Genomic DNA, 22,426 nt, shown 5'->3' with positions numbered 1-22,426 from the left:
AACCACCTGGCACACAGAATAAGAGACAAACTCTTGGCAAGTATCACACTTAAGTAACATTTATTTTGTCAGCATAGATGGTCCAAGTTAAAAGTACTCATGCAGTCGTGGGGCCTGGCAACTGTCAAGCACTTTTCCCCAGCTTGTGCTATGTGTGAGCACTTCCACTGAAGTGAAAGTAAGGCAGAACCAAGATTTAGCAAGGTACAGGCACTTTGTTCCCAGTTGAAGCAGGGAAAAAAAAAGCCTACATCAGGTCCTGGTCCCCCCACCCCCAAAAAGCCTCATGTGTGTTAAACAAAATGTAAAAAATAAAAACCTCAAAATACAGGAAGTCAGTGTTCCCTAACCATATACTACTAGTTTATGTCATCATACGTAAGACAAGAAGTGTAAGAAACCATAAACCAAAGCTCACTATTGACAAGTGTTGGCTACTTGTAGTACAAGCAATGTGGGCAACACCAAGTGTTCACAGCAGTGCAGCAGGAGCATGGCTCAGCAGCGCCAGCTGTACCTGGTGGCTTGTCTATCTCCATAGCTGAACAACTGCTTGTGTAAGATAGGAAAGGTACTTCAGATTCCACATGCCTGGTTACATAAAACAGTGATGTACAAAAAACTCTCATACCAAACAATATTCTAAATAAATAGTTCATCTTCATGGCTATATATACAACCTCCCTCACATCAGTTATCCAAGAAGGACATGTCTGTGTCCATGGGTGCGGGGGCAAGTTCGCACAGGTAGAAGAGCGTGGCCTCACTTGCCTCTGCCTCTGTCAGTGGCTCCAGACGCACCAGTTTGCTCTGGGTGGGCTGGGGATCCAGGCTGCTCTCCAGGAGCTCGTCCCCTTCAAGGGATTTTTCACCAGTAGAAGGAGTTTCAGCTGTGAAGGCTCCACTCTCAGCAGAGCCTGGGTTCCCATCAAGGAATGCAAGGAGTGGAAACGCAGTGTAGTGTATCAGCTGCTTCTCTGCGAGGAAAAAAAACCCCAGAATATCAATTCATGTGCCACTGAATACATGTGCCAACCCACAGTACTTACTTAAAAAATAATTAAAAAAAGAGGTGTTGGTGTTTTTAAAGAATTGTTATGTTCATGCATAACATTAGTGCAGATTCACCTGGAAAAACATCAGTTTCTCTGCATCTAGTGCAGAGACAGAAATGTAAAAAGCAAATATACTAAGTATTGTGTTTTGGTTATTTATCAGCATAACATAAAATCAGATAAGGAGCAAATAACTGAGATGGCTTGTAGAGTAATGTTCAACTGTGGAAATGTTTCAATAGATGACTACAACTAACCTGATACGGGCTTAGTACCTTGCATTTCCTGTGAAGCTGCTGGACCAGCATTATTCTTGTTAGTTTCTTTTCCCTTTGTCTCCACCTGGGAACCAAAGCAAACTTTTAAAATACACTTTTAAAGCCTGTTGCAATGCCACTGGAGAACAGCTGAATGACTACGACAAACATTATTTTTTTATTTGTGATAAGATGCAGTGGCATAATCACTATTACCCACACTAACACACCTTGGCTGAGAAAACACAAAATGGAAACACAGGCTACAAAGCATGAACCAAAACTAATACTTTAAATGAACTGGACAAGTTCAAAGTGTTACATCTTTGCTTCACTGCTTATTACTGGTTTCTTTTCCAACCAGACAATACAGATGAAACCATTCTGATCAAAGTGCATACCATGTTTGCAAATAAAAAAATCTCAGGGATACAAAAGTCAAGAGACTGGTATAATGTAGAGGTAATACAAGTTTTAAAGGACATTACTAATTAATTAGGGTGTTTTTGTCCTTTGCTGTTTAAAGCCCAACAGGATGAACTCAGCTGCAGTCTTCCTCTCATGCAAGTCTTCAAAGCCAGAGCACAAAGTGCCATGATTCCAGTAAAGAAAACAGCAAAAGATGAGTGAATTTTGCATCTCTCACTACTGTGTATGTTGAGCAATGGATTTAAGACTTACTTTGGTATTAGTGATATGATCATGATCTGTGGGATTCATCTGCACAGAACTTGTAAAAAGCTGAATAAGACAAAAGACATCCAAGTTTTAGGTATCTCAGTGTTGCTATTAAGAATACAAGACCATTGCTTCTGCATGTGTGAGAAAAACCCCTGTAATTATTCCACCCTCTATGAGGACTGGAGTCTATTTACAGGCAATTACTGCTTTTACAAAGAAAATCTAGCTTTGGAGCGCAATGGTTTGGAATTCCATGAACCCTGATCACAAAAGAAACAACTGTATGGCATCTAACACGGTTTGCTGCAGTCTTAAAACACTAATTTCTACTGATATAGCTGCATGGATAATTCTGCCTACAATATGGATGAACTTAAGTTGCAAGTGACACCAAGCTGGAAGGAGCCATCAGTAAGTGGAGAACAGAGCTACTTCTAAGAGTGAAGTGGGAGGGACCAACAGGCACTCCAGCAGGTTCAGAAGCCACCAGGACCCAGTAACCTCATGCACTGGGGCCCAGGTTAGGGTTAAGGAACAGATGGACAGGGAGCAGCACTTCAGAGAGGGGACAATGTGAGTCATGGCAGACAACACCCTGCCACCAGCCAGCAACATGGTCTTGCTACAGGGAGGAAGGTTCTTTTTAACCTCAGTTCATTAAGAACACCACAGATTATGTGCTGGGTTATATCCAAACAAGAGAATATTAATTGACTTGACATTTAAGTTCACATCACAACAAATATAAGCATTATTTCATTAAGAAAGTCATTGTTCAATAAGAAAATTAAGCATTTACTTGAGCAGTGGTGTAGCACTAGGACTTATACCAGTGCTCCAGAAACTCATACATGTTTTTAACTTTGCTTTGTAAAGGGAAGGAAAAAAAATCATTTGTGATTTAAATCCATATTAAATAGCAACAACACACACAAATGTTTCCTATAGCCTATTATGAAAATACTTAATTTTAAGTCAAAATTACATCAACCAGGAGATCTGGATCTATGCTGAACTGTCGTCCTGACAACATAGCCTGGAAGTCCTCTAAACTGCAGTCGATACTGTCCAGATAATCCAGAAGTTCAACTCTAGAAGGCAAACAGTATTTTATTGCTGTATCCCTTAATAAAGTAAGAGAAATCCTTAATTAAGCTTTACACAGATGTACTACATGCATCTAAAAATCAACCATAACTAGAATGAACTAAGTCTTTCACAAGAAATGACCTCTGGAAAAAAATGAAGACTTTTAGCCTCTTTAGAGGAGAACCCAAGTCAGCAGACAGGTGCTCTGGAATAGGTATCACAGGAATGACATCAACGTAACACTATTACATGACATTAGCAGAGATGCAATTCTTGCATAGCCCTAATGGGTCTGATCCACCTGCAGGAGTGACAAAAATAAATCCTGACAGTTTAAGACAATCTCCACAACATTACACTGCCAGATTAAACATCTCAACTCACTCACTTAACAATTAAAATCAGAGGTCGCATCTTAAAATACTTAAAATAGAAGGATCTTCAGAAACTGGCTGGAATAACAGTAGCCTGCAAGTTCAAAGTTCTCAGTGGAAACTGCTATTCAATTCTTTTTACTTCAGTAAAATAATCAGTTCTAATACTAGAAAAAAGAAAAGACCAGATTACTCACTTTCCAAGAAGATTTATATTCTGTGAAATTACTCCGTTTTCATTGAGGATGGAATCCATCACAGAGACTGGGTCTTCTGCAGTTAAAGTTGACTGGTTATTCAGCTGTACAGCACTTGACATGAGTGGACTTGTGCTGTCACTGACATGGCTGGCTGGATCATTACCCGGGACAGCAACTGATTCAGTGTTTTTATCCCCTTGAATTACAGGGGCATATTCATCTTCGTTATCATCTTCCACAATTACAACATCGGGAGAATGGTAGCTACAGCTGTAATATGAGATAAATAATTACAGCATTTCATACACATTTAAATGGGCATCATTCCACAGGTTTAGTTACCTCTCACTTTAGTCAAGCTACTATCAGGAAATAAACTTTTCTACTGCTTTTTAATACTAAACACAGCAAGATACTCGAAATGTCTATTTTCCATTGATACGGTTCTGTAATGATCAATACAATTAATGCAGATCAGTTAGCAGACACTGTTGTGCTAGAGTACAATAACCAACTGCTAAAGACCTATAGCAACACTGACACTTTTGTCATTAGAACAACTGTAAGCTTGCATATAAATGTGAAGTATGTACCAAAACATACAAAGTCATCAAGCCAGACAGACAGTATATATTTTGCTTATTTCCTGTTGAACAGCATCAACTCTGGAGCACCCGTAACAAAGCACCCCAGTCGACAGGTTTGCAGTTAACCTTATTATGCATACCAGGAACAAAACCTGAAAACCAAGAGCAAGCCTCAACTGATTTGCTTTCATCCCTATTCTGGTTCTTAACCCTTAAGAAGCTGTTAGTTATGTTGCCTCTCTATCACAGCCTTTTTCTCATGAAGCTTTTCTATCAGACAATGCACTCCCAGGCATCAGCTGAGCAAGAACAAAGATGCCAATTCAAGTATAAGCTACAAATACTACATTTTTTCCCTAGAGGCATAATTCAGGCCCTATCAGTCCAATGCTACTGAAGAAGAAAGTTGGACCGGGACCAAGTTTCAACTTGCTTGTAGCTGAAAAGATGAAGAATTTCCGTATACTACTGGAGTACAGACAGGAAGGAACACAATCACAAAAAACAACTGGACTGTAAAAAACCAGAACCCTGAAATTAATTGGCATAATGCAAAGACTACACCAAAACCTGACAAAAACCACATGTAAATTTTTCTCTACAAAAACCTGGAAAAACAAGGGAATTTGTTCCTGTCTGTAAACATAACCAAAAAGTAAGAAGACTTCTCTTACTCTGGCTATAGTATATTTAACCATTATGCAATAATACTGACTGCTTCACCAGTTTCCATCTATCCTCCCGATACTAAAACTCCAACAGCCAATTGACTATTTTGGAACAAATCTAGGGGTCAATAAATCAAAAGCTAGTGTGAATTCACAGATAATGTTCCTATATGTGCAGGAGTGCTGAATAATTCTAACCACTTCACTAAAAAATTATGTAAGACATCTGAATTAGTGCATATTATACAACACTGAAAGCAATTTTTCAACACAAACTTCTTGAACTTCTTACTTGGAAGAATCTGAAGTGGAATCTTCACTTGTTTCTGGTGTAACAGGAAGATTTTCTTCATCAGCCATGGGATGTTCTTCCTCACCCACATCCTCAGTGACATCATAAATAACAATGTCATCTGAAATCTGTTCCCTTTGTTTTAAGCCCTCATTTCTGTTGAGAGGTACCTGAGAATTATTTTCATAAAAGTCAGGGCACAGAGGGACAATGAGCTTCAGCATTTTGACAGTTATCATTGTATCTTACAATGCTTCACATCTAATGAAGTCTAAGAGCTTTTCTACATCTTGGAGATTACAAGCTGTTTGTACAGATCTATGTTTAATAGAAAAAGCCATACAAGTAAATAAACAAGCTGGAGAACAACAGCTACAGGAAAAAGAATTTGGTAAATACTACAGGCAGAGAAATAAAATTATACTAGCACTTTCAGATAATAAAACTAAAAATATTAAAACAGTGACTGCTGTTTAAACAGTACCTTGTTATGAAGCTACTAATTCTAGTGCCATACTACAGCACTTGTTTTAACAATTTCCTTGCAATTATTATTCAGACAGCAGAAAACAACTTTCAGTGGTGTGACTCATTCAAATGTAACAGGAACATGACATGATTTTGCTAGGTTGGATACTGCATTGCAGAGCAACACACTGGACCCTTGTCCCTATATGGGGCCAGGGATGCCACATTCCCAGAGATAACAATGCAACATTTAGACGTGCTACTTCTGACAGCACCATTCTTAAAAGCAAACTACTATCAGCATGATCATGTATTTAATACACAAGTAACTGGTTTATAAGTGCTTATGTTGGAAAGTGAATGGTCATTATCAACACCTTCAGCTTCTGAAAGGAAACAACACAGCCTATCACTTGTACAAGCTGACAGCTCTCAGTATAGAGCTGCTTTATAGTCTCCATACAACAATAAATTTGATCCATCTGCCCACCTGCACTTCACCCAAACAGAGAGTACCCATAATAGAAAACTTACATGGTGGCTACTGTCAGCTGGTTCTTTCACAATTTTCTGAAATACATTCGACTTTGTAGGTCCATTAGTGTTCAGAAGTAGAGGCCTACATCAGAAAGAGTAAAGTAAGAAGGCCATCTCAAACCCACCTCTTTGGTAATTAGTCATCAAGGCCTATCAGTTTATCAAGTGGACAGAAAGTTTTCAAGACCATATTTACCTCTTGCGTTTCAGGCTCACTAGTTGGTTATTCTGCACCAAGGTAACCATGAATTGTACAATCTGTAAGGGAGAGAACATTACTGTTGGTTGATTTACTTTGTAATTGTTTCTCTTGAGTACCAAGACATCTTATAGCAAAAGACACCAATAATAAAATCTATAAACAGCAAAACACTTCCTTTGTATAGTAACATTTATACAGAGCTGTTCAGAAAACCTAGAAATCAAGGTAAAAACCAGTGCTGATAATATCTAAATAGTTATTCAATTGTTAAAGAAAGACTTTTCACATAGCAGGTGATAAGAGCCGGCTTTTACACGACATCATACAATACACAGAAAAACAGGCATCAACTGAAATGATTTAAAAGAATTCTAATTAGCAATGACAAAAGGCATATAGGGATGTGGACCATATACATAACCTGTATCTGTAAATACTGGTTCTGGTGAAAGGCATTTTTGACATTCAGAAAAAAAAATATATGTACAATTAACAGTATTCATCACCTGTATTTCCTTTTGAAATGTTAGCCTTCCTTCTCTCATGTTTTAAATCTAAGGCTTTAAAGTATGTATCTGTCTTGAAGAAACTGGGAAAAAAACTCAGTCTCTGTTACAAGGCTACTTGCAGTGATGTCCCTTCTGGTGTGCTAAAAAAATAGATCTATGCATTTTTATCAGTTTTGGTACATCATAAATCTAAATGTTAAATAATCTAAGTTAACATATTATCAATAGGTTCCACTCTATTCCTTTGGTAACTAGGAATATACAGTCAGTAGGTCAGTTAAGTGGGGCAGCAGTTAACTTCCAATACAAAATCTTATAATTTTTGCAGTGAGAAAGTTTCTCCTGAGCAGCTGACAGAGAATTAGACATCTGACTCCCAGAGTAATAAAAAATGGAAGGATCACATTAAGGGTAACTTAATGACTGATGTAGGATGCTCTTGAGCCTCTTTGAAAATGTTTACAAGACTTTGGCCTTATTTTCTATTTATGCAATAAAATACCCTGAATGTTTGTATCACTAGGGTTTGTTCATCATATACCACCCTGGTGTTTTTTTCTATTGAAGAGAGATTTGACATAAAAAGCTGAGTAAGGGCAAAACAAGGAAACATGGCAAAGCATTCCTACTTCAGAAGCACTCACTCAAGCACACATGACACTTGAATGAAGCCTTACCTTTCGAATAACTTGCTGCTGTTGTAAGTGTTTCGCTCTCAGTTCTGACACTTCCCTCCAAAGGGATTCATTCTCCCTGTTTAAACATGATGATTTAAAAGTCACACTAAAACTAGTTATTAATTTTTGTTAAAGATCATTTGGCTTCATTAAAACTCTTTGAAATGTGTTTCTAGATTGGGGGTTGGTGTGGGAGTGTCACACAGGCAGCAAGCAGCTTTGAAAAGTAACTGTGAAACAGAGACCTGAACACAACTAATGGCCTGCAGAGAACTTCCATCTGCTTTAAAGCAAAAAAAAAATTAAATTCCCAAATCTGGCAATAATCATTACCCATACATTTAGCATTTAAAAATTAACTATCAGCATTTAACAGTTACTTCTATTAGCTCCAGTAAACAGGCATGTTAAGTGATAAAAAATAACACAAGCATGTCAGAGGTAGCAGTTTTCATGAAACACTGCTGTTTTAGAAACCTTGGTTCTTCCAGTATTCACAGGACTCCAGTTAGTGAGACAGTGTAAAAACTGCCCTATTGTAACCACAAGCCTTTTTGCTTCCACAGTGTATGTCAGTCATACGAAGAGGCAGATAATGAGTACCAAAAGCTTCAACGAATATGGGTAGACAAAATACCACACTCCTCCTTTTGTAGTTTAATTTTCAACACAAAGAAGCAAACTCCACTGGTGTATGGGGTTTTAGGAAACCTTAAACTAAGTTTTCAGAAACAGCAGCTCATATGCAGTGTGATGCAGGGTACTACTCGCTCCTCTAAGTGCTCCTATATCCAATATACAATTTAAGAGTACAGTTCCATCACAAAATTAACAGCAGAAGTGAGGGATTCTGAACTTTCTCAGTTTTTTCACTACCTTTATCAACATGTTTTGCAGGACCAGGTCTTCTGATTTAGCTCCAGTTTCTACTTCAATCACTTTAAACTGATGGGATGACAACATGGATGCCAGAGACCAACCACTATATTTTCATCTCTACAAACTGTCAGCTCATTAGCAACTGGCTGTCATTTCAGTCTAAGTGAGCCCTGCTCTGGGCAGCAGTTTGGACCTGATGGCCTTCTGAGGTTCCTTCAACCCATATTCATCTAGGATTTCAAAACGGCAAATATGATTTTTACTCTAGACTGGCCAGATTCTAACACAGACTATGCCTAAGCAAAAGAAGTTTGCCTCTGAATATTCTACCACTCAAGTCACTAGAATTGAAGTCTAGAAATGAAAGAATTTACTTCTTAAAACCTGAACTGATCGGTGACCTCTGTCACAGAGGTACACGGTCATTAGACCATCTTCTAGAAGAAGAAATAGAAACTCTAATAGAGTTTCTATTTAGGTGATGTGACTTACAGTGCATGACCTTATGCTCACATATTCTTGTCTGTATCTACATGTTCTAAAGGACTAAGTAATTTGTGACCCACATCTCTCTCACTGTTGAGAATAAATCATGATTTCTAAGCAGATAGTTATGGAATTCTACAAAAACTCTATATACATTTGGATTTTCAATTCTGTTTCTTTGTCAATGAGCTAACTAATGAATTTCCAAATTAGATTTCCAAACGTATTTTCATAGGTATTAACTCTTCCACAATTTTAAACAGTGGGGGAATGACGACAAAAACAATGCGCAAAGACATTAATTAATGTCTAATCATACAAAAGTATTATATGCAAACTGCACAAACCAAACTCTGCCTCAAAACAAATACAGTAAATATTTAAAACTTGAAGACAAAAACCAGCATATTTTATACTAAGAGCTGATTTAAATATTTAGACTCAGCATCTGTATGGAACTACTATTAAAGGTGTTATTTAATTGCCTACTACTAGACAGGTCTGCAAACACTAACACTGCCTATAACTTTTAATAATACCAAAAACTTCAATTTTAAAGACATTTTTCTATGGAAATTTATGTTTCTAAAGCAATAACTGAAATTAGGCAACCAGAAATCAAGAGACACCTAGAATTAGGTCTCTGTCCAGTATCTAGTATCACAATTATTCAGCATTAAGGATCAGATACTGATGAAGCAACTTACCTCTTCAAAAGAGACAATTGAGCTTCAATAGTAGTTTGCTTAATTTGCACCTTTTGAGCATTGCATATTATTTTAGAGAGATCTTCCTGACATATCTTGTTTTCTTCAGGTCTCGAAGAAGAAACCTTTAAAAGATTAGAATCCAGAAACAACACTTCCTTTAACTCATGCTTAACTATTATTCTCTTTTGGTGATCCAGAATATTTTTTTACTAATGCTGACAAAATATGCACTTAATTTAATAATAAACCAAGCATCCAAAAACCCCAAAATAAGAAACACAGCTGTCACCATATTAGCTTTAGTTGTTACAAATATTTGTGTACACTCATGACTCTTCAGGCATTTTCCCAAGTGCTCGACTTCATGATAACTGCATCACAATAACCTGGTGATAGCAAGTACATCACTCTGTGCTGGTTTTGGCTGGCAGGGGTTAATTTTCTTCATAGTAGCAAACATGGGGCTGCGTTTTGGACTTGTGCAGTTGTGCTGCAGTGCTGACAATACAGAGATGTTTACACATGGAGTCAAGGGCTTTTCTGCTTCTCACCTCACTCCACCAGCAAGTTGGCTAGGGCTGCACAAAAAATTGAGAGGGCACACACACAGCTTGACAGTTATCCCCACCTCACCAAATGAGCATTCCATACCACATGGTGTCATGCTTAGCACATAAAACTAGGGGAAAGAAGAAGGAAGTGGGGGGATGTTCAGAATAATGGCATTTGTCATCCCAAGTCACCACTACATGTGATGGGGCCCTGCTTTCCTTGGGGATGGCTGAACACCTCTCTGCCCATGGGGAGTGGTAAATGAATTCCCAGTTTGGCTTTGCTTGTGTGTGTTGCTTCTGCTTTACTTATTAAACTTCATCTCAACCCATGAGTCTTACCACTTTTACTCTCCCAATTCACTCCCACATCCTGGCATGGGGGGAGTGAGAGTGTGTGAGGCTGAGCTATTGGCTGGAGTTAACCATTACATCCAGTTTCATTTGCCATATTTCTACTTGCTATCTATATCCACTTGACTCAATAACAGCAGAGCACATTTCAGAAGCGTAACAAATGTGTTTATAGGTTTGCCCTGTTCTCTTGGGTGCAAAATCTAATGCTTACAGTAGCTTTGCTCTGAAACAAGCTACATCAACGAGCAGTTTATTATATTGCTGATGGTAAAGTCAAAGCATGCTCTGCACTTCTAATACTCATTTGCAAATTGTCATATTACATAATTCACCCTTTTTTGCCACCTGTGAAACTTTACTATAATAACAGCAAAATAGATTAAAAAGCCTTGTCAAATTCCCCAAAGTATCTTTAAACAAGCTCAAGATATAAATGAAAGCAGGGCAGTTTGTTTCCATAAACTCTGAACTTATTTGCACTCACAATCCTGCAGTTAAACTTGACATGAACTTAGCTATTCATCAATACTAGTACATGTTTTCCACATACTGGATTTTCACTAACCTTCCTTTTAATGTGTTTCAGCAAGTCCTCCCGGCCCTGCCTAAAATATGCATGCTGAAACTCTGCTGGACCGTCTCGCTCCAGTTTGACAAATGTAGAATCAACATGGATGACTTTACGGAAGCCATCTTAAAAAAAAACAAAAGAAAAGAAAAACCTCAAAACCCACATTAAGAAATTCCAAGTATGCCGTCCCAACGATCCTGTTGCCAATTCTGAGGATAAGACAGTATCCTAGTTGCAGAGAACACAAAGCCACTGCTCAAAAGAAGTTTTAACTTTTATGTACAAGATTTAGAACTGTGCTAGAATGCAAAAATCCAGGAACTTACACATGTTTAACTGTCTGACAAAGCTTGCCATGTTGTTATGCTTGAAGTACTTGGGAAGAATCTCTTTTGCGAATCTCTGTTCATTCAACACCAAGAAACTCTTTCCATTCTAAAATGAGAGAGACACATTAAGCTACTTAAAAACCATAGCAGAAAACACACTAGGCTTTTAGAATTAATCACCAGATTGGAATGCTTCCTTTGTGCATGCAGTACATTACTGATCTGCTTGCCTAAAATTTTCCAAAACAGAAAGCGTACAAACCTTGCAGTTGCAAAGCAACTGAGCACTATCAATTTACATCATTACCTGTATCAGAAGGGGAACATCTCTATTGTTACACACTGCTTTATCAAGATATGAAATAATTGTTTACCAGCAATTATCATAGTTTCACTACAGGACAATACTATCAATTTTGAATGTAATGTTGAAGATCTTGTAAGGAATCTTAACAAAGAACTGGAGCAAGGAAAAAATACCAACAGCCAGCTGACAGTCCCATCTGCTTTTCAGTATAAAAGCATGATTGGTTTGATAGGACCTGTAGAGCAGATGGAGCTGTCAAAGAGGTGAGGGTGTCCACTGGGTTTTGGAGTTACCAAAAAGGTAGCCACCTAAAGCAAGATTCCCCTTCTGGAATGCCAGTTGTGAGGGAAGACTGATCTTTTATTTAATCCACAGGCTTTAACTAAAATAGAAGGATGAGCTCTTTGTTCTTCGATGCCTGCACTTCATTTAACTACAGGGCAAGTAACTGGCAGAATGCAAATTACCTATTTCAAAATGGTTTAGGTTTTGTCCACACATCTGCAATACTCTCACCCTGTAGTTAATAAAAAGTCTTATCTTCAACAAATGTCAACACTTTTCCTGCATCTTTTTAAGAGGTCCTTTTAGTTTAATGAGTCACTTCTCTTATACTCAAATGCCAGCAGCTCTGTGATCCCAAGAAGCTTAAAGAAGCAATTGTAAGACCACATAAAGGCGGGTGTCCAAAGGCAGGTGTCCTTGTTTCAGCTAGGACAGAATTAATTTTTTCTTAGTAGCTGGTAGAGTGCTGAGTTTTGGATTCAGTGAGAGAATAATGTTGATAGTAAGTTGATGTTTTAGTTGTTGCTGAGCAGTGCTTACCCTGAGTCAAGGTCTTTGCAGCTTCCCAAGCGCTGCCAGAAAGCAGGTGCACAAGAAGTTGGGAAGGTGCACGGCCAGGACAGCTGACCCAAACTGGGCAAAGGGATATTCCGTACCAGAGAACACCATGCCCAATATATAAACTGGAGGAGTTATTCAGCAGGAGGGCCAACTGCTGTTTTTGGATGGGCTGGGTACTGGCCTGCAAGTGGTAACCAGTTGTATTTGGCATTTGTTTTTATTGTGTTTTCTTTCTGTTTTATTACTGTAATCATATACTTTACTTCATTTCAGTTCTAAATAGTTATCTCAACCCACAGTTTTACTTTCTCTACCAGGGTGTGGGGAAGTGAGCAAGTGGCTGATCTGTACTTAGTAGCCAGTGGGGGCTAAACCACAACAGCTTGCTCCAACAATCAGCAGGGAGCATCAGAAACAGGATGTTGCAAATGGCTCTCCACTGGATGACTCAGGCCTTAACACTGAGAGGAAGGTAGGGAGACTAAAACTTCCAGTAATGCCTACCTACCTCCTGCTGAGAATCAATCACTGGAAGAAAAAGGGGAAGCAAAAGAAACAGCAAGAACAGACTATTTTAGCCAATGTGAAATTCACAAAGCGAAGGTGCTGAACTAGGTGACACTAGAGTGACCTGGGACACCAAGAGACAATTTCCATGTGATGCCTCACTTTATCATCACTTTGACATTGTCCAGGCCAAGCACATGAGAATCTGGGAAACACATCCACGAGCTCTTGTTGTCTTGATAGTCATTTACAGCAAAGCCGTACAGACGTTAAGCCTGTAAGCTTCACTACACAGCTAAATATGATTGTCACCTCCCAGTGCCAATGACTACAGCATACAGCAGTCTTCCAAGTGCTTCCTTGCTACTCTTCACCCATATCACAAGTAATCTCAATACCTCCCCCTACAAGAACTGCTGGTTGCTGGGAGTATCAACTGCCTTGCAGAATCTCAATTATTTTTACTGTTTCAATTTAAAAAAAAAACCCACAAAGATACCTAACAGGTATCTGTATGTTTACTTGAGATAAACATAAGCAATGGATTTGGAAATTCTCCATTAAAACCATAAGGCAGCAAAACCAGCATTTTTTAACGTAGACAATACAGACTTTAGTATCTCTCGTCAAAAAAAAAAAAAGCAAGAGAAAAAAACCCAAACAAACTCCAAAAACACTACAAAAAACTCCCACCCAAAAACAAAACAAAAAGAAAAAAAAGAAAAGCTGCCATAATCTACTGAGGCCTCCTGCTTCCCTCTTTGGGAAGTTTTGGCTGAAGGTACTGGTAAACCATTTTCAGTAAAATATTTAAGACATTTAATTATTTCTAAAGCATTTAAAACAAGGAACTCTCAATTGAGTGTAACTCAATACTACTTAAAGATATTGATACAATTTGAGAACAAGATTTTATTGAAAACAGCATATAAAGAAAAAATGAAGTAGCAATTATCAAAGTATGTGCTTAGGTTTTAGCACAACTGTTAAAGATGCTCACTGTAGCAACTTGCCAGTCCTTCGTTGCACTGTAAGAAGACTGGTGCCCAATTCGACTTCCCCCGTGGCCCATCCCCTTCCCGCCACCCCAGCAGGTGGACACCCAGCCCGGGAAGTCCCCCGCCATCCCCCACGTGGCCGCCCACCACTGCCCCTGCGAGATCCGGCCCCGCAGGCAGCACACAGGAAACAAGACCAGGCCTGAGCACGCCGCTCTTCCCATCTTCCGGAGCTCTCCCGAAGCCCCGGCCCACAGAGGGCGAGCCCCGTTCCTAGCGCACCCAGCACCCCGCGATGGGAAATCCCTCCCCGCAGCTCCACGTTCCCCCCCGCGCCGGATCCTTAATCGCACGGCAAAATCCTCCGGCTCCCGGGCCCCTTCCCGCCGCCCATGGACGCCCGAGCCTGCTCAGTCAGAGCCGCCAGACAGACACCCCTTCCCTCCACAGGGGTGCTGGGGACGCGCCTCAGGGCGGGCACCGGAGCTCCTACTCCACGGTTAAAACAAGGGTGAGGCTGAGGGTTGGAGCGAGCCGGCCTCTGCCGAGCAGCTCGGCTCGGCTCGGCCCGGCCCGAGCCCAACCAAGCCATGTGTCCGTGCCCCGATTTCCCGTCCTCCCCACGCGCACGCCAAGGTCCCCAGCAGGCCCCGGTGGCGCCGGGCGATGGCGGGGGACCCGCCACACGCGGGCGGATGGGGGGAGGGGGGAGGTGCGGCCAACCTGGCTCCAGGTGATGAGCTGGTTGCTGGGGGTCTCGCCTAGCAGAGCCCACAGCTTGCTGAGGAAGGCCGGGACCCCTGGCCTGGCGAAGGAAGGCGGCGGCTGCAGGGGCGGCTGCAGGGGAGGTTGCAGGAGAGGCTGCAAGAGAGGTTGCAGGAGAGGTTGCAGGATAGGCTGCGGGGCTGCTGCTGGTTGCGGCGGTGACGGCGGCGGCGGTGGCGGCTGCTGCTGTTGCTGTTGCTGCTTCATTGTCGCTCGGGAGCCGCCGGGGCCTCTGTCCGGGAGGGAGCACAACCAGACCGGCCTGGCCCCGCCCCTCACCCCCACCCCGCATGCGCGGCGGCCCCGCAGCTCGTGCGCGTGCCGGCCCCGCCCCTTCCCCCTGCGCCTTACATAACGTGCCCACGTGCGGCGCCCTCACGTGTCACAACAGCGCCGGTAAGGGGAGACGGAGCCAATAGGGGCGCGCCTCGCGGCGGGGGGCGGGGCCGCGTGGCGCGGGCGCACGTTCCGGGCGGGGCAGAGGCGCGTGGCGAGGGGCGGGGCGCGGCGGAGGGAGGCGGGCGGGTGGGAGGGAGGGAGGGAGCGCTCCCGTTCCGTATCCCTGGGAAAGGCGGGCGAGTGCCCGGAACGGGCCTTCCAAGGCCTTATCCCAGCCTAGCGTTTCCGAACCGTCTGGGAGAAAGGTGAAAAATAGCTAGTCGGCTCAAAAACATGAGTACGCAGGGCGTTTGCACAACAGGAGCATCCAAGCCAACTCCCCCCAAAAGCATCTCAGGCAGGCCCTAAGCAGACCCCTTTGTAAGGCAACTGGTGTTTAGACTTCAGACTTACCAGCTACTGAAACTGTGAAAAGAAACTGGGTATCTCAAGGAAAACAGCCTTAGTAAATGGTGAAATGCACCATTTTTTTGTTTTGTTTTGTTTTTAATCCTCTAACAAGTATTTTGCAAAACTTAACTACATATTAACTGCAAGTAGTTTTTAAGAAGTTGTTCTATGGAACTTAAATTATTATTTTCACAACAAGCGTTCATCGACTAGTAGTGTTGCTGATATTTTTGTTGAAATTTCTCAAGTCTCAAAGAATCTCGGTGAGTTTAATCTGCTTCAGTTTACAGTGAAAATGAAGCACAATGGCACAGGCAAGATAACCTTTAGCGGGGTAACTGGCAGGAAAATTAAGTTCAATATTTGTTTCAAGCTGTATATCACACAACTTCCCTTTTGTCAAATCATTAGTAGCCTACCACAGCTTATAAAAAACCCTTTGACTGACATTCACTGGATCATTCCTGAGAGAAGTCACAGTTGCTAAGTTCATGGCTCAGCTTTTCAGGGTCAATATTTGGAATGAGAAAACTCATATGAATGCCTTTTGAATTTAAACACAAATTTACAGTAATTTTCCAATTAATTTTTCATCCTGACATGCATGTGCAGCAAGCTCTTACTGGATTCCATTTATCTAGATAGAAATGCTAGAAAAGCAGAGAGAAGAATATGGTTGTGACTTAATCTGGACTCAGTATTGCTCTGCATCTTATATTTCTTGTTTACAACTTCCATTTGAAAATAGAAGTTGATATGCAGAATTGTTGGACAGTGTTTCAAAAGGCAAACCCCTGTATTGATGTCTTTGGCTGAGACAGAAGTGGAACCACATACTTAGTTTTTTTCATTTACCTAGTAGACATCACCATGGTGAAAAAGACTGCTGTGTAAGTTGATTTCCACTGTCCTACAGTTGAGGCAAGTCTTTAAACCTTTCTTTTTAAACCTCAGTTTAGGAAAAAAAGTTTTCACCTGAAGCTTTAAGGCTTAAGAACCGGAAGTTCTTTATTAATACTTAACATAAAGTGTTAGAAATGTACGACTCAAATAAGGTTTCCATTAGGTTCTTATTTTATTGTCTTACAAGGTCTGAGCACAAGGTAATTGCTTGTCCCTGTTTATAAAGTTTTTGGTTACATTATTTTACAATCCAGCCATTGCAAAACTCATCAGTCTTTAATCTGGGGCTGTTTGACTTCCCAGTATCTTCATAAGCAGTGCTGTAATCTTTTTCCACACTGCAGTAAAATTTTCCTCCACTTAGCTTGCAGAAATCTGGTAATTATCAGCTCTGAGACAGGTCAAGCTATTTAAATCTTCCATGATGCAGTTCTCACCCTCCCCTCTCCAGAAAACATAACTCTGTAAAACTCTTCAGGTATTGTGAAATGTTGGGAATTCAGATCTCTTCCCATATCCCTGAACTAACCCCTCAAGCCCCAAGTGATTCTGTTCCTCCTGAGCCTCATTCCCCCTCCCTTGGGCCCATAGTTCCCCCAAATGTCAGAGTTCCAACTAAGACCTTGTGCTCGGGGACTAAGGGAGCACTGCCAACAGGAAACATCTGATTTCCAGCGCTTTTTTTTCCACAGCTTTCCTGGAGAGGCTACATAGTTAGCAGCACCTCAAATCTGGGCAGGAGGCCAAAGAATAAAGTTAGATAGCTGTTCATATCACTGTTTGTTTTGACATCCCATATGCCTAAAAATTGCATCCATCACTGCTCACTTCCTCTCATGCTCGAGTAGCAGGCAGCCCCATAGGAGCTCTTCTAGGAGCTTTGGCCACTGATAGTCCAGTTTTGATGTGCTTTAAGAAAAATGATTTGGGATGGGGACTCTGTTCCACAGTACATTTCTGCTTGTGCTGTTGGTCTGGCTCTTGTAAGTCTGAAGTGCAGTTGAACTGTGAACTCCAGTTACAATAGACCCTGAGTAAAGCCTGACTCAACTCCCCAAGGGATAGCAGTCTGCAGATTTTCCTTAAGACAGAGAGCATGATGCAAAACAAGAAATTGAAAATGACAGGAGAGACAAAGGGTGACAGATTTCAAGGCAATACCTTCCTTTTTTTGCAACCATGATTTGTCCTGCCTGAAAGGCCAGCATTTGAAGGCTATCTTTATTGATTCATCTGTATCGATCCATATGAAAGCAAGAGACAAATCAGACACTGAGCTTGCACAAATGTTACCCCTGGAGCAAGCACAGGCAGCCAGCCACAAGTAGGCCATCCTGGATCAAACACTGCAGAGCACCTCATAGCCAAATTTGATGCAAGCCTTCCACCTTAAAAAAATTATTATACCATTTAAATAACTGAAAGTGTTCCTGGAAGTCCCAGCTCTGCACATACTAGGATCTCCTTGAATCAAAAGTGGCCCTAAGAGGCCTAGCTTTAAATTAATCCTCATTGAACCAAGGATGGTATGAGATACCTGTATTTATGATGAAACCAGCTAGAGTAGGTAAGGTAGATGACATTTCAGAGAGCTTTTATAGAGATTAATGTTCTAGTTTAGGGCAAAATTAGGAGGAAACCTCCAAATGGGGTCCCTCCAGAGAGCAAACCCAAGTGGCCTCTCCCCCAGGTGGTTTGGGAAAAGATTTCCTTGGAGAAAAGTGGAAAAATGGTTTATTTAACAAGCAAAGTATGAACAAGCATAATAAATAAATAATATTAAACAATAAAACCTCTTGTTGTTCTGAAGAGATGGCAAATTCAGAAAGTCCTTGTTGTGGGCTGTAGCTTGGCCCGCTCAGTCTCTCATCAGTCCCTCCTGCACTGGAAAATGCTGCGTCCCAGGTCCTGATGGGCCACTCGTGTGAGCCGCTAGTGCTCTTCTGGGTGTTCAGTCCAGAGCAGGATGGAGCGGTTCCAAGAAAAAGAAAAAAACATCGTCCAGGGAACTTCAGTGGCTCAGCTAGCTAAAAAAACCTAACTAAAAAGTAAAGGAGAGCTTTCTCCCGCTGTCTGTCCATGCTGCAGACAACAGTCCAGGAGAGAAAAATGCTGAAGATATGTTTGGAGAACAACCACCTCAGACATTCCACTGCTTTTCATTCTCCCCCACTTCACTCTCAGATCTAGTTCTAAAGGTGCAAAACTTATTTCTGGGCTAAACAGACAAATGGGGATACAATTCAGCATCACAAAGTCACCCTAGGACAATTAATCTTCCAAAGTAATATCCATTCAGTTAATGTTATGCCATCCTTGTGCATCTGATTCAAGTACCACACAGTGTTTTAGCTGGCTGAGTGATTCATTTGCCTTCTTATGCTCTACAGGAAGAACAGATGGCACAGTCAGCACACCAGATATTTAATAGACAGTGATAAAACAAAGGCTGGCATCAAGTTTCAAAATTAAGTTTTGGTAAGTTTTGTTCCCCACAGTATATTTAAAATTAAGCTATGTTAACTGAAACTACCATTCATGATCAATGTTTTTTCTTTCTTGAAAGGAAAATTCAGACCTACTGAATTTTGATTCATATTGACTACAAACCCTCCAAGACAGCTTGCTTTGCAAATAGCACAGAAGTGATATCCCTTTTCTTATTTGCTTATGTGTGAGGAATACTTGAAACAGACTTTCCCAATTAGACAAGATCTTCCATACACCTTGAAAATGCTCAGTGTTTCTTAAAAGATTGTTTTCTTGTAATATGAGGGAAAGTTACAAACTTGGAAAAGGTATATTTTAAACAAGCTATAGCATTGTTTATTTGAGACAACATTCCAGATAAACTTAGTGTCTTAAAAAAATTCCAGATTTAAAATACTTGAAGCCATTAAAAAGCCGCATCTTATAAAAAGGAGGCAAAATAATGTCGGAGTTGAAACCCATTTCTTAACCTGATAACAATGAGTTCAGCCAAGATTACCTGATTTTCAGGGTTTTCTACAAATTTAATCTTTATAATGAAGCTTGTGAAAAAAGAGGGAAGGGGTTTAATGGGCCATACACCTTGCAAAAAACTTTACTGAAGTTTTAGACGAGTTACTGTGACAGTGTGTTGGTAATTACAGAAGTTCATTGGTAAGAAAAAACCCCAAAGTATTTGTGCTCATTTGGTCATCCAAACTTAGCACTGTTTTACACTAAAATGAAAAGTAGATACAAAAACCTGTTAGCACAATTTTCTCTGCTTCAAAGAAGATTTTGTTACACAGAAGTTCTGAACATTGTGGCAATGAAGGGCTCATAAATCACAGTAAAGAATGAAAAGAAACTTTCATCTCACTGGAAGCTAGTTTAAAACCACATACTACATTCATTATTTACTTTTTCTAAGGCCTCCATTTTGTGCAATTTCATATTCCAAACATTAGGACCTCCATAAAATAACAGTTCTGTCAGCTCAATTCCAGAGCACAGCAAAGCTTTCTTCAAAGCAGAACGTCCCTTGCATTGGTTTATTCTTATCAAAAGCACAGTGGAAATTCTTCGCAAAGTACCAGTGAGCAACCTTAATCATATATTTGACACAGAAAAGCAACAATGTTCTTATTAAGTTTTAAAATTAACATTATTTTCAATAATAAATTAGATTAGTCTGCTCTCAAGGCCATTCAGAGATATAATTTAAACGGATAAAAAACACCTGCTCTGTGGGTGTGGAGTCTGTCATATCATGTCTCCCCATGCTAATCTCCATTTAAAAACTCTCTTCAGCCTGTTTAAACCATAAAACACTGAGACTGAAAACAAAACAAACCAAACTGGCTATTTTCAGTCTAATTTACCTGAATCTGTATAGGTGGAACTGTAATAGCCTATGTATGTGCCTAATCTACTGTTCTTATTGTTTGTTCAGGCTCCTGTAAATTTTTATAAAGGGAAAAAAAATTACTTGATTTCCAGAAACATGGCCCAAATTACTAATTTGCCTGTATAGTCAGAGATACTAGGAAAAAAGCAATGATTGACTGTAGTTTCCAGAGGATTCTGCTATTTCCTTCCCAGTTTGGTTAAAAGTACTGCTGTGGCAGCCATGCACCACAGTTGAGTGGACAGCTGGTGACTGAAATGCCATCTATGCTGTAACTGCAATTGCAGCTGTCATCACTTTTGGTAAGTTGGTCAAATGTAATCAAGACCTTATTGAATGTGCATCAGTCTTGTCTGCTGTGCTATGCTGCTTATTGTTCCCCCCACAAATTGACCATTAAGTTGAGAACCCCCTGCAACTTGTAGTTTTCTGTACTATGCAGGTGTAAGAGCTCAACAAAGAGCATCTTGACTTCATAGTTCTGGCAGGTTCTGTCTGTGGTTTGCACATATTTGGTGCCTTATCCTGGAATTTTAAGGTAGTCTCAACACTGTGTCTCTTCCTCCTCTCCCCTGCTCTAGATAGGAGCTACAGTCATAGCCCAGCAGCACATCTTTTAGGGACATAACAAATAAATTCATTTGACTTCACTTCTCATCATTAAGGTCCACCCTTCAGTGCTGGGGTACAAGTGTCAGATGCTCTGTTAGAGCACCTGAAAATCATGGAATTATAATTGTAATCATAAAGCAGCATAGCACCTGAAAATGAGAAAACCATAGAGTCATGGTTTTCCTAATGGTTTTCCTAATCCGTGGTTTTCTTTCAACCTAAATGAAGGCTGGAAAAGACCTTTAAGATAATCAAGTCCTGCCATCAACCTAACACTGCCAAGTGCACCACTAAAACATGTCCCTAAGCACCATGTCCACTTGTCTTTTAAATATCTTCAGGGGTGAGGACTCCCACCATTTCCCTGGGCAGCCTGTTCCAATGCTTGACCACCTTTTCAGTGAATAAATTTTCCCTAATTTCTAATCTAAACCTCCCCTGATGCATCTTGAGGCCATTTCCTCTTGTCCCTTTGCTTATTACTTGGGAAAAGAGCCTGACCTCCACCTGGCTATACCCTCCCTTCAGGGAGAATGATAAGGTCTCCTCTGAGTCTCCTTTTCTCCAGGCTAAACAACCCCAGCTGCTCTTTATAAGACTTCTTGTCCAGACCCTTCACCAGCTCAATTTCCCGTCTCAAGACAAGCTCCAGCACCTCAATATTTTCTTGTAGTGAGGGGCCCAAAACCAGACACAGGACTCAAGGTGTGTCCTTATCAGTCCCAAGTACAGAGGGGCAGTCACTGCTCTGGTCTTGCTGGCCACATTATTTCTTATACAAGCATGGCATTATGAACCAGAATCTGTACTCTGAGAGCTGTATCCTAAGTTCTTCTTTTACCAAACCAGTAATACACACCAAGACGTTCCACTTGCACATTTACTAGTTATATTACTGAAGTCCTATTAACATAATAATACTTCTTCTTTTAAAGAAACAAAAGTTTTTCTCCACATTATTGATAAGAAACTGCTGTTCTTAACTTCAACTAAGTGCTGCTCCTTCACAGAGAGAACACTGCAAGAATCCTAAGGATATGAAAGGCTCTAGTTCAATAACAATTTCTCCCCCCTCTGTCTCCCTTTACAATGCAGTGTTATTCAATGCTTTTCACTCCCTTATTACTATGGTACCTCCCACATTAGGTTGCAATTACTATTAGATAGTAATTGGCAAACTGGATTAAAAAACACACAAAAATAATTCTTTAGACACCTGGGGGAGAGCAAGCTTTTATTCTGTATCAGTTCTATAATCCAGTTCAAGTAATTCAGTTCCAAAAGCAGTTGCAGCATCCCAGCCAAAACAATGTCCTAGCACTGGAAGTGAAGACCTAAGAAGT

At 40.6% G+C, this 22,426-nt stretch overlaps 1 protein-coding gene across 2 annotated transcripts; it reads right to left on the bottom strand.

Moving 5' to 3' along the window:
- Positions 1 to 43: 43 nt before the first annotated feature.
- On the bottom strand, positions 44 to 15,175 carry HSF2 (heat shock transcription factor 2). Of its 2 annotated transcripts, none has more exons than XM_068184366.1 (13): positions 14,861 to 15,175; positions 11,477 to 11,585; positions 11,145 to 11,272; positions 9,669 to 9,793; positions 7,597 to 7,672; positions 6,405 to 6,466; positions 6,206 to 6,290; positions 5,204 to 5,373; positions 3,654 to 3,926; positions 2,979 to 3,084; positions 1,994 to 2,053; positions 1,313 to 1,397; positions 44 to 977 (listed from the first exon to the last, which is right to left on the bottom strand). In XM_068184366.1, exons 1-13 carry the CDS (start codon positions 15,107 to 15,109, stop codon positions 691 to 693), a joined length of 1,815 nt encoding a protein of 604 aa, XP_068040467.1. In that variant the 5' UTR covers positions 15,110 to 15,175; the 3' UTR covers positions 44 to 690. The 2 variants fall into 2 exon arrangements, with proteins under 2 accessions (XP_068040467.1, XP_068040465.1); XM_068184364.1 differs by having other exon boundaries at positions 1,331 to 1,397.
- Between the last annotated feature and the right edge of the window lie 7,251 nt (positions 15,176 to 22,426).

This window comes from Anomalospiza imberbis, chromosome 3, assembly GCF_031753505.1.
Source record: "Anomalospiza imberbis isolate Cuckoo-Finch-1a 21T00152 chromosome 3, ASM3175350v1, whole genome shotgun sequence".
Lineage (NCBI taxonomy): Eukaryota > Metazoa > Chordata > Aves > Passeriformes > Viduidae > Anomalospiza > Anomalospiza imberbis.
The sequence above is the reverse complement of the archived record's forward strand: the minus strand, read 5'-3'. Positions and strand labels throughout refer to the sequence as shown.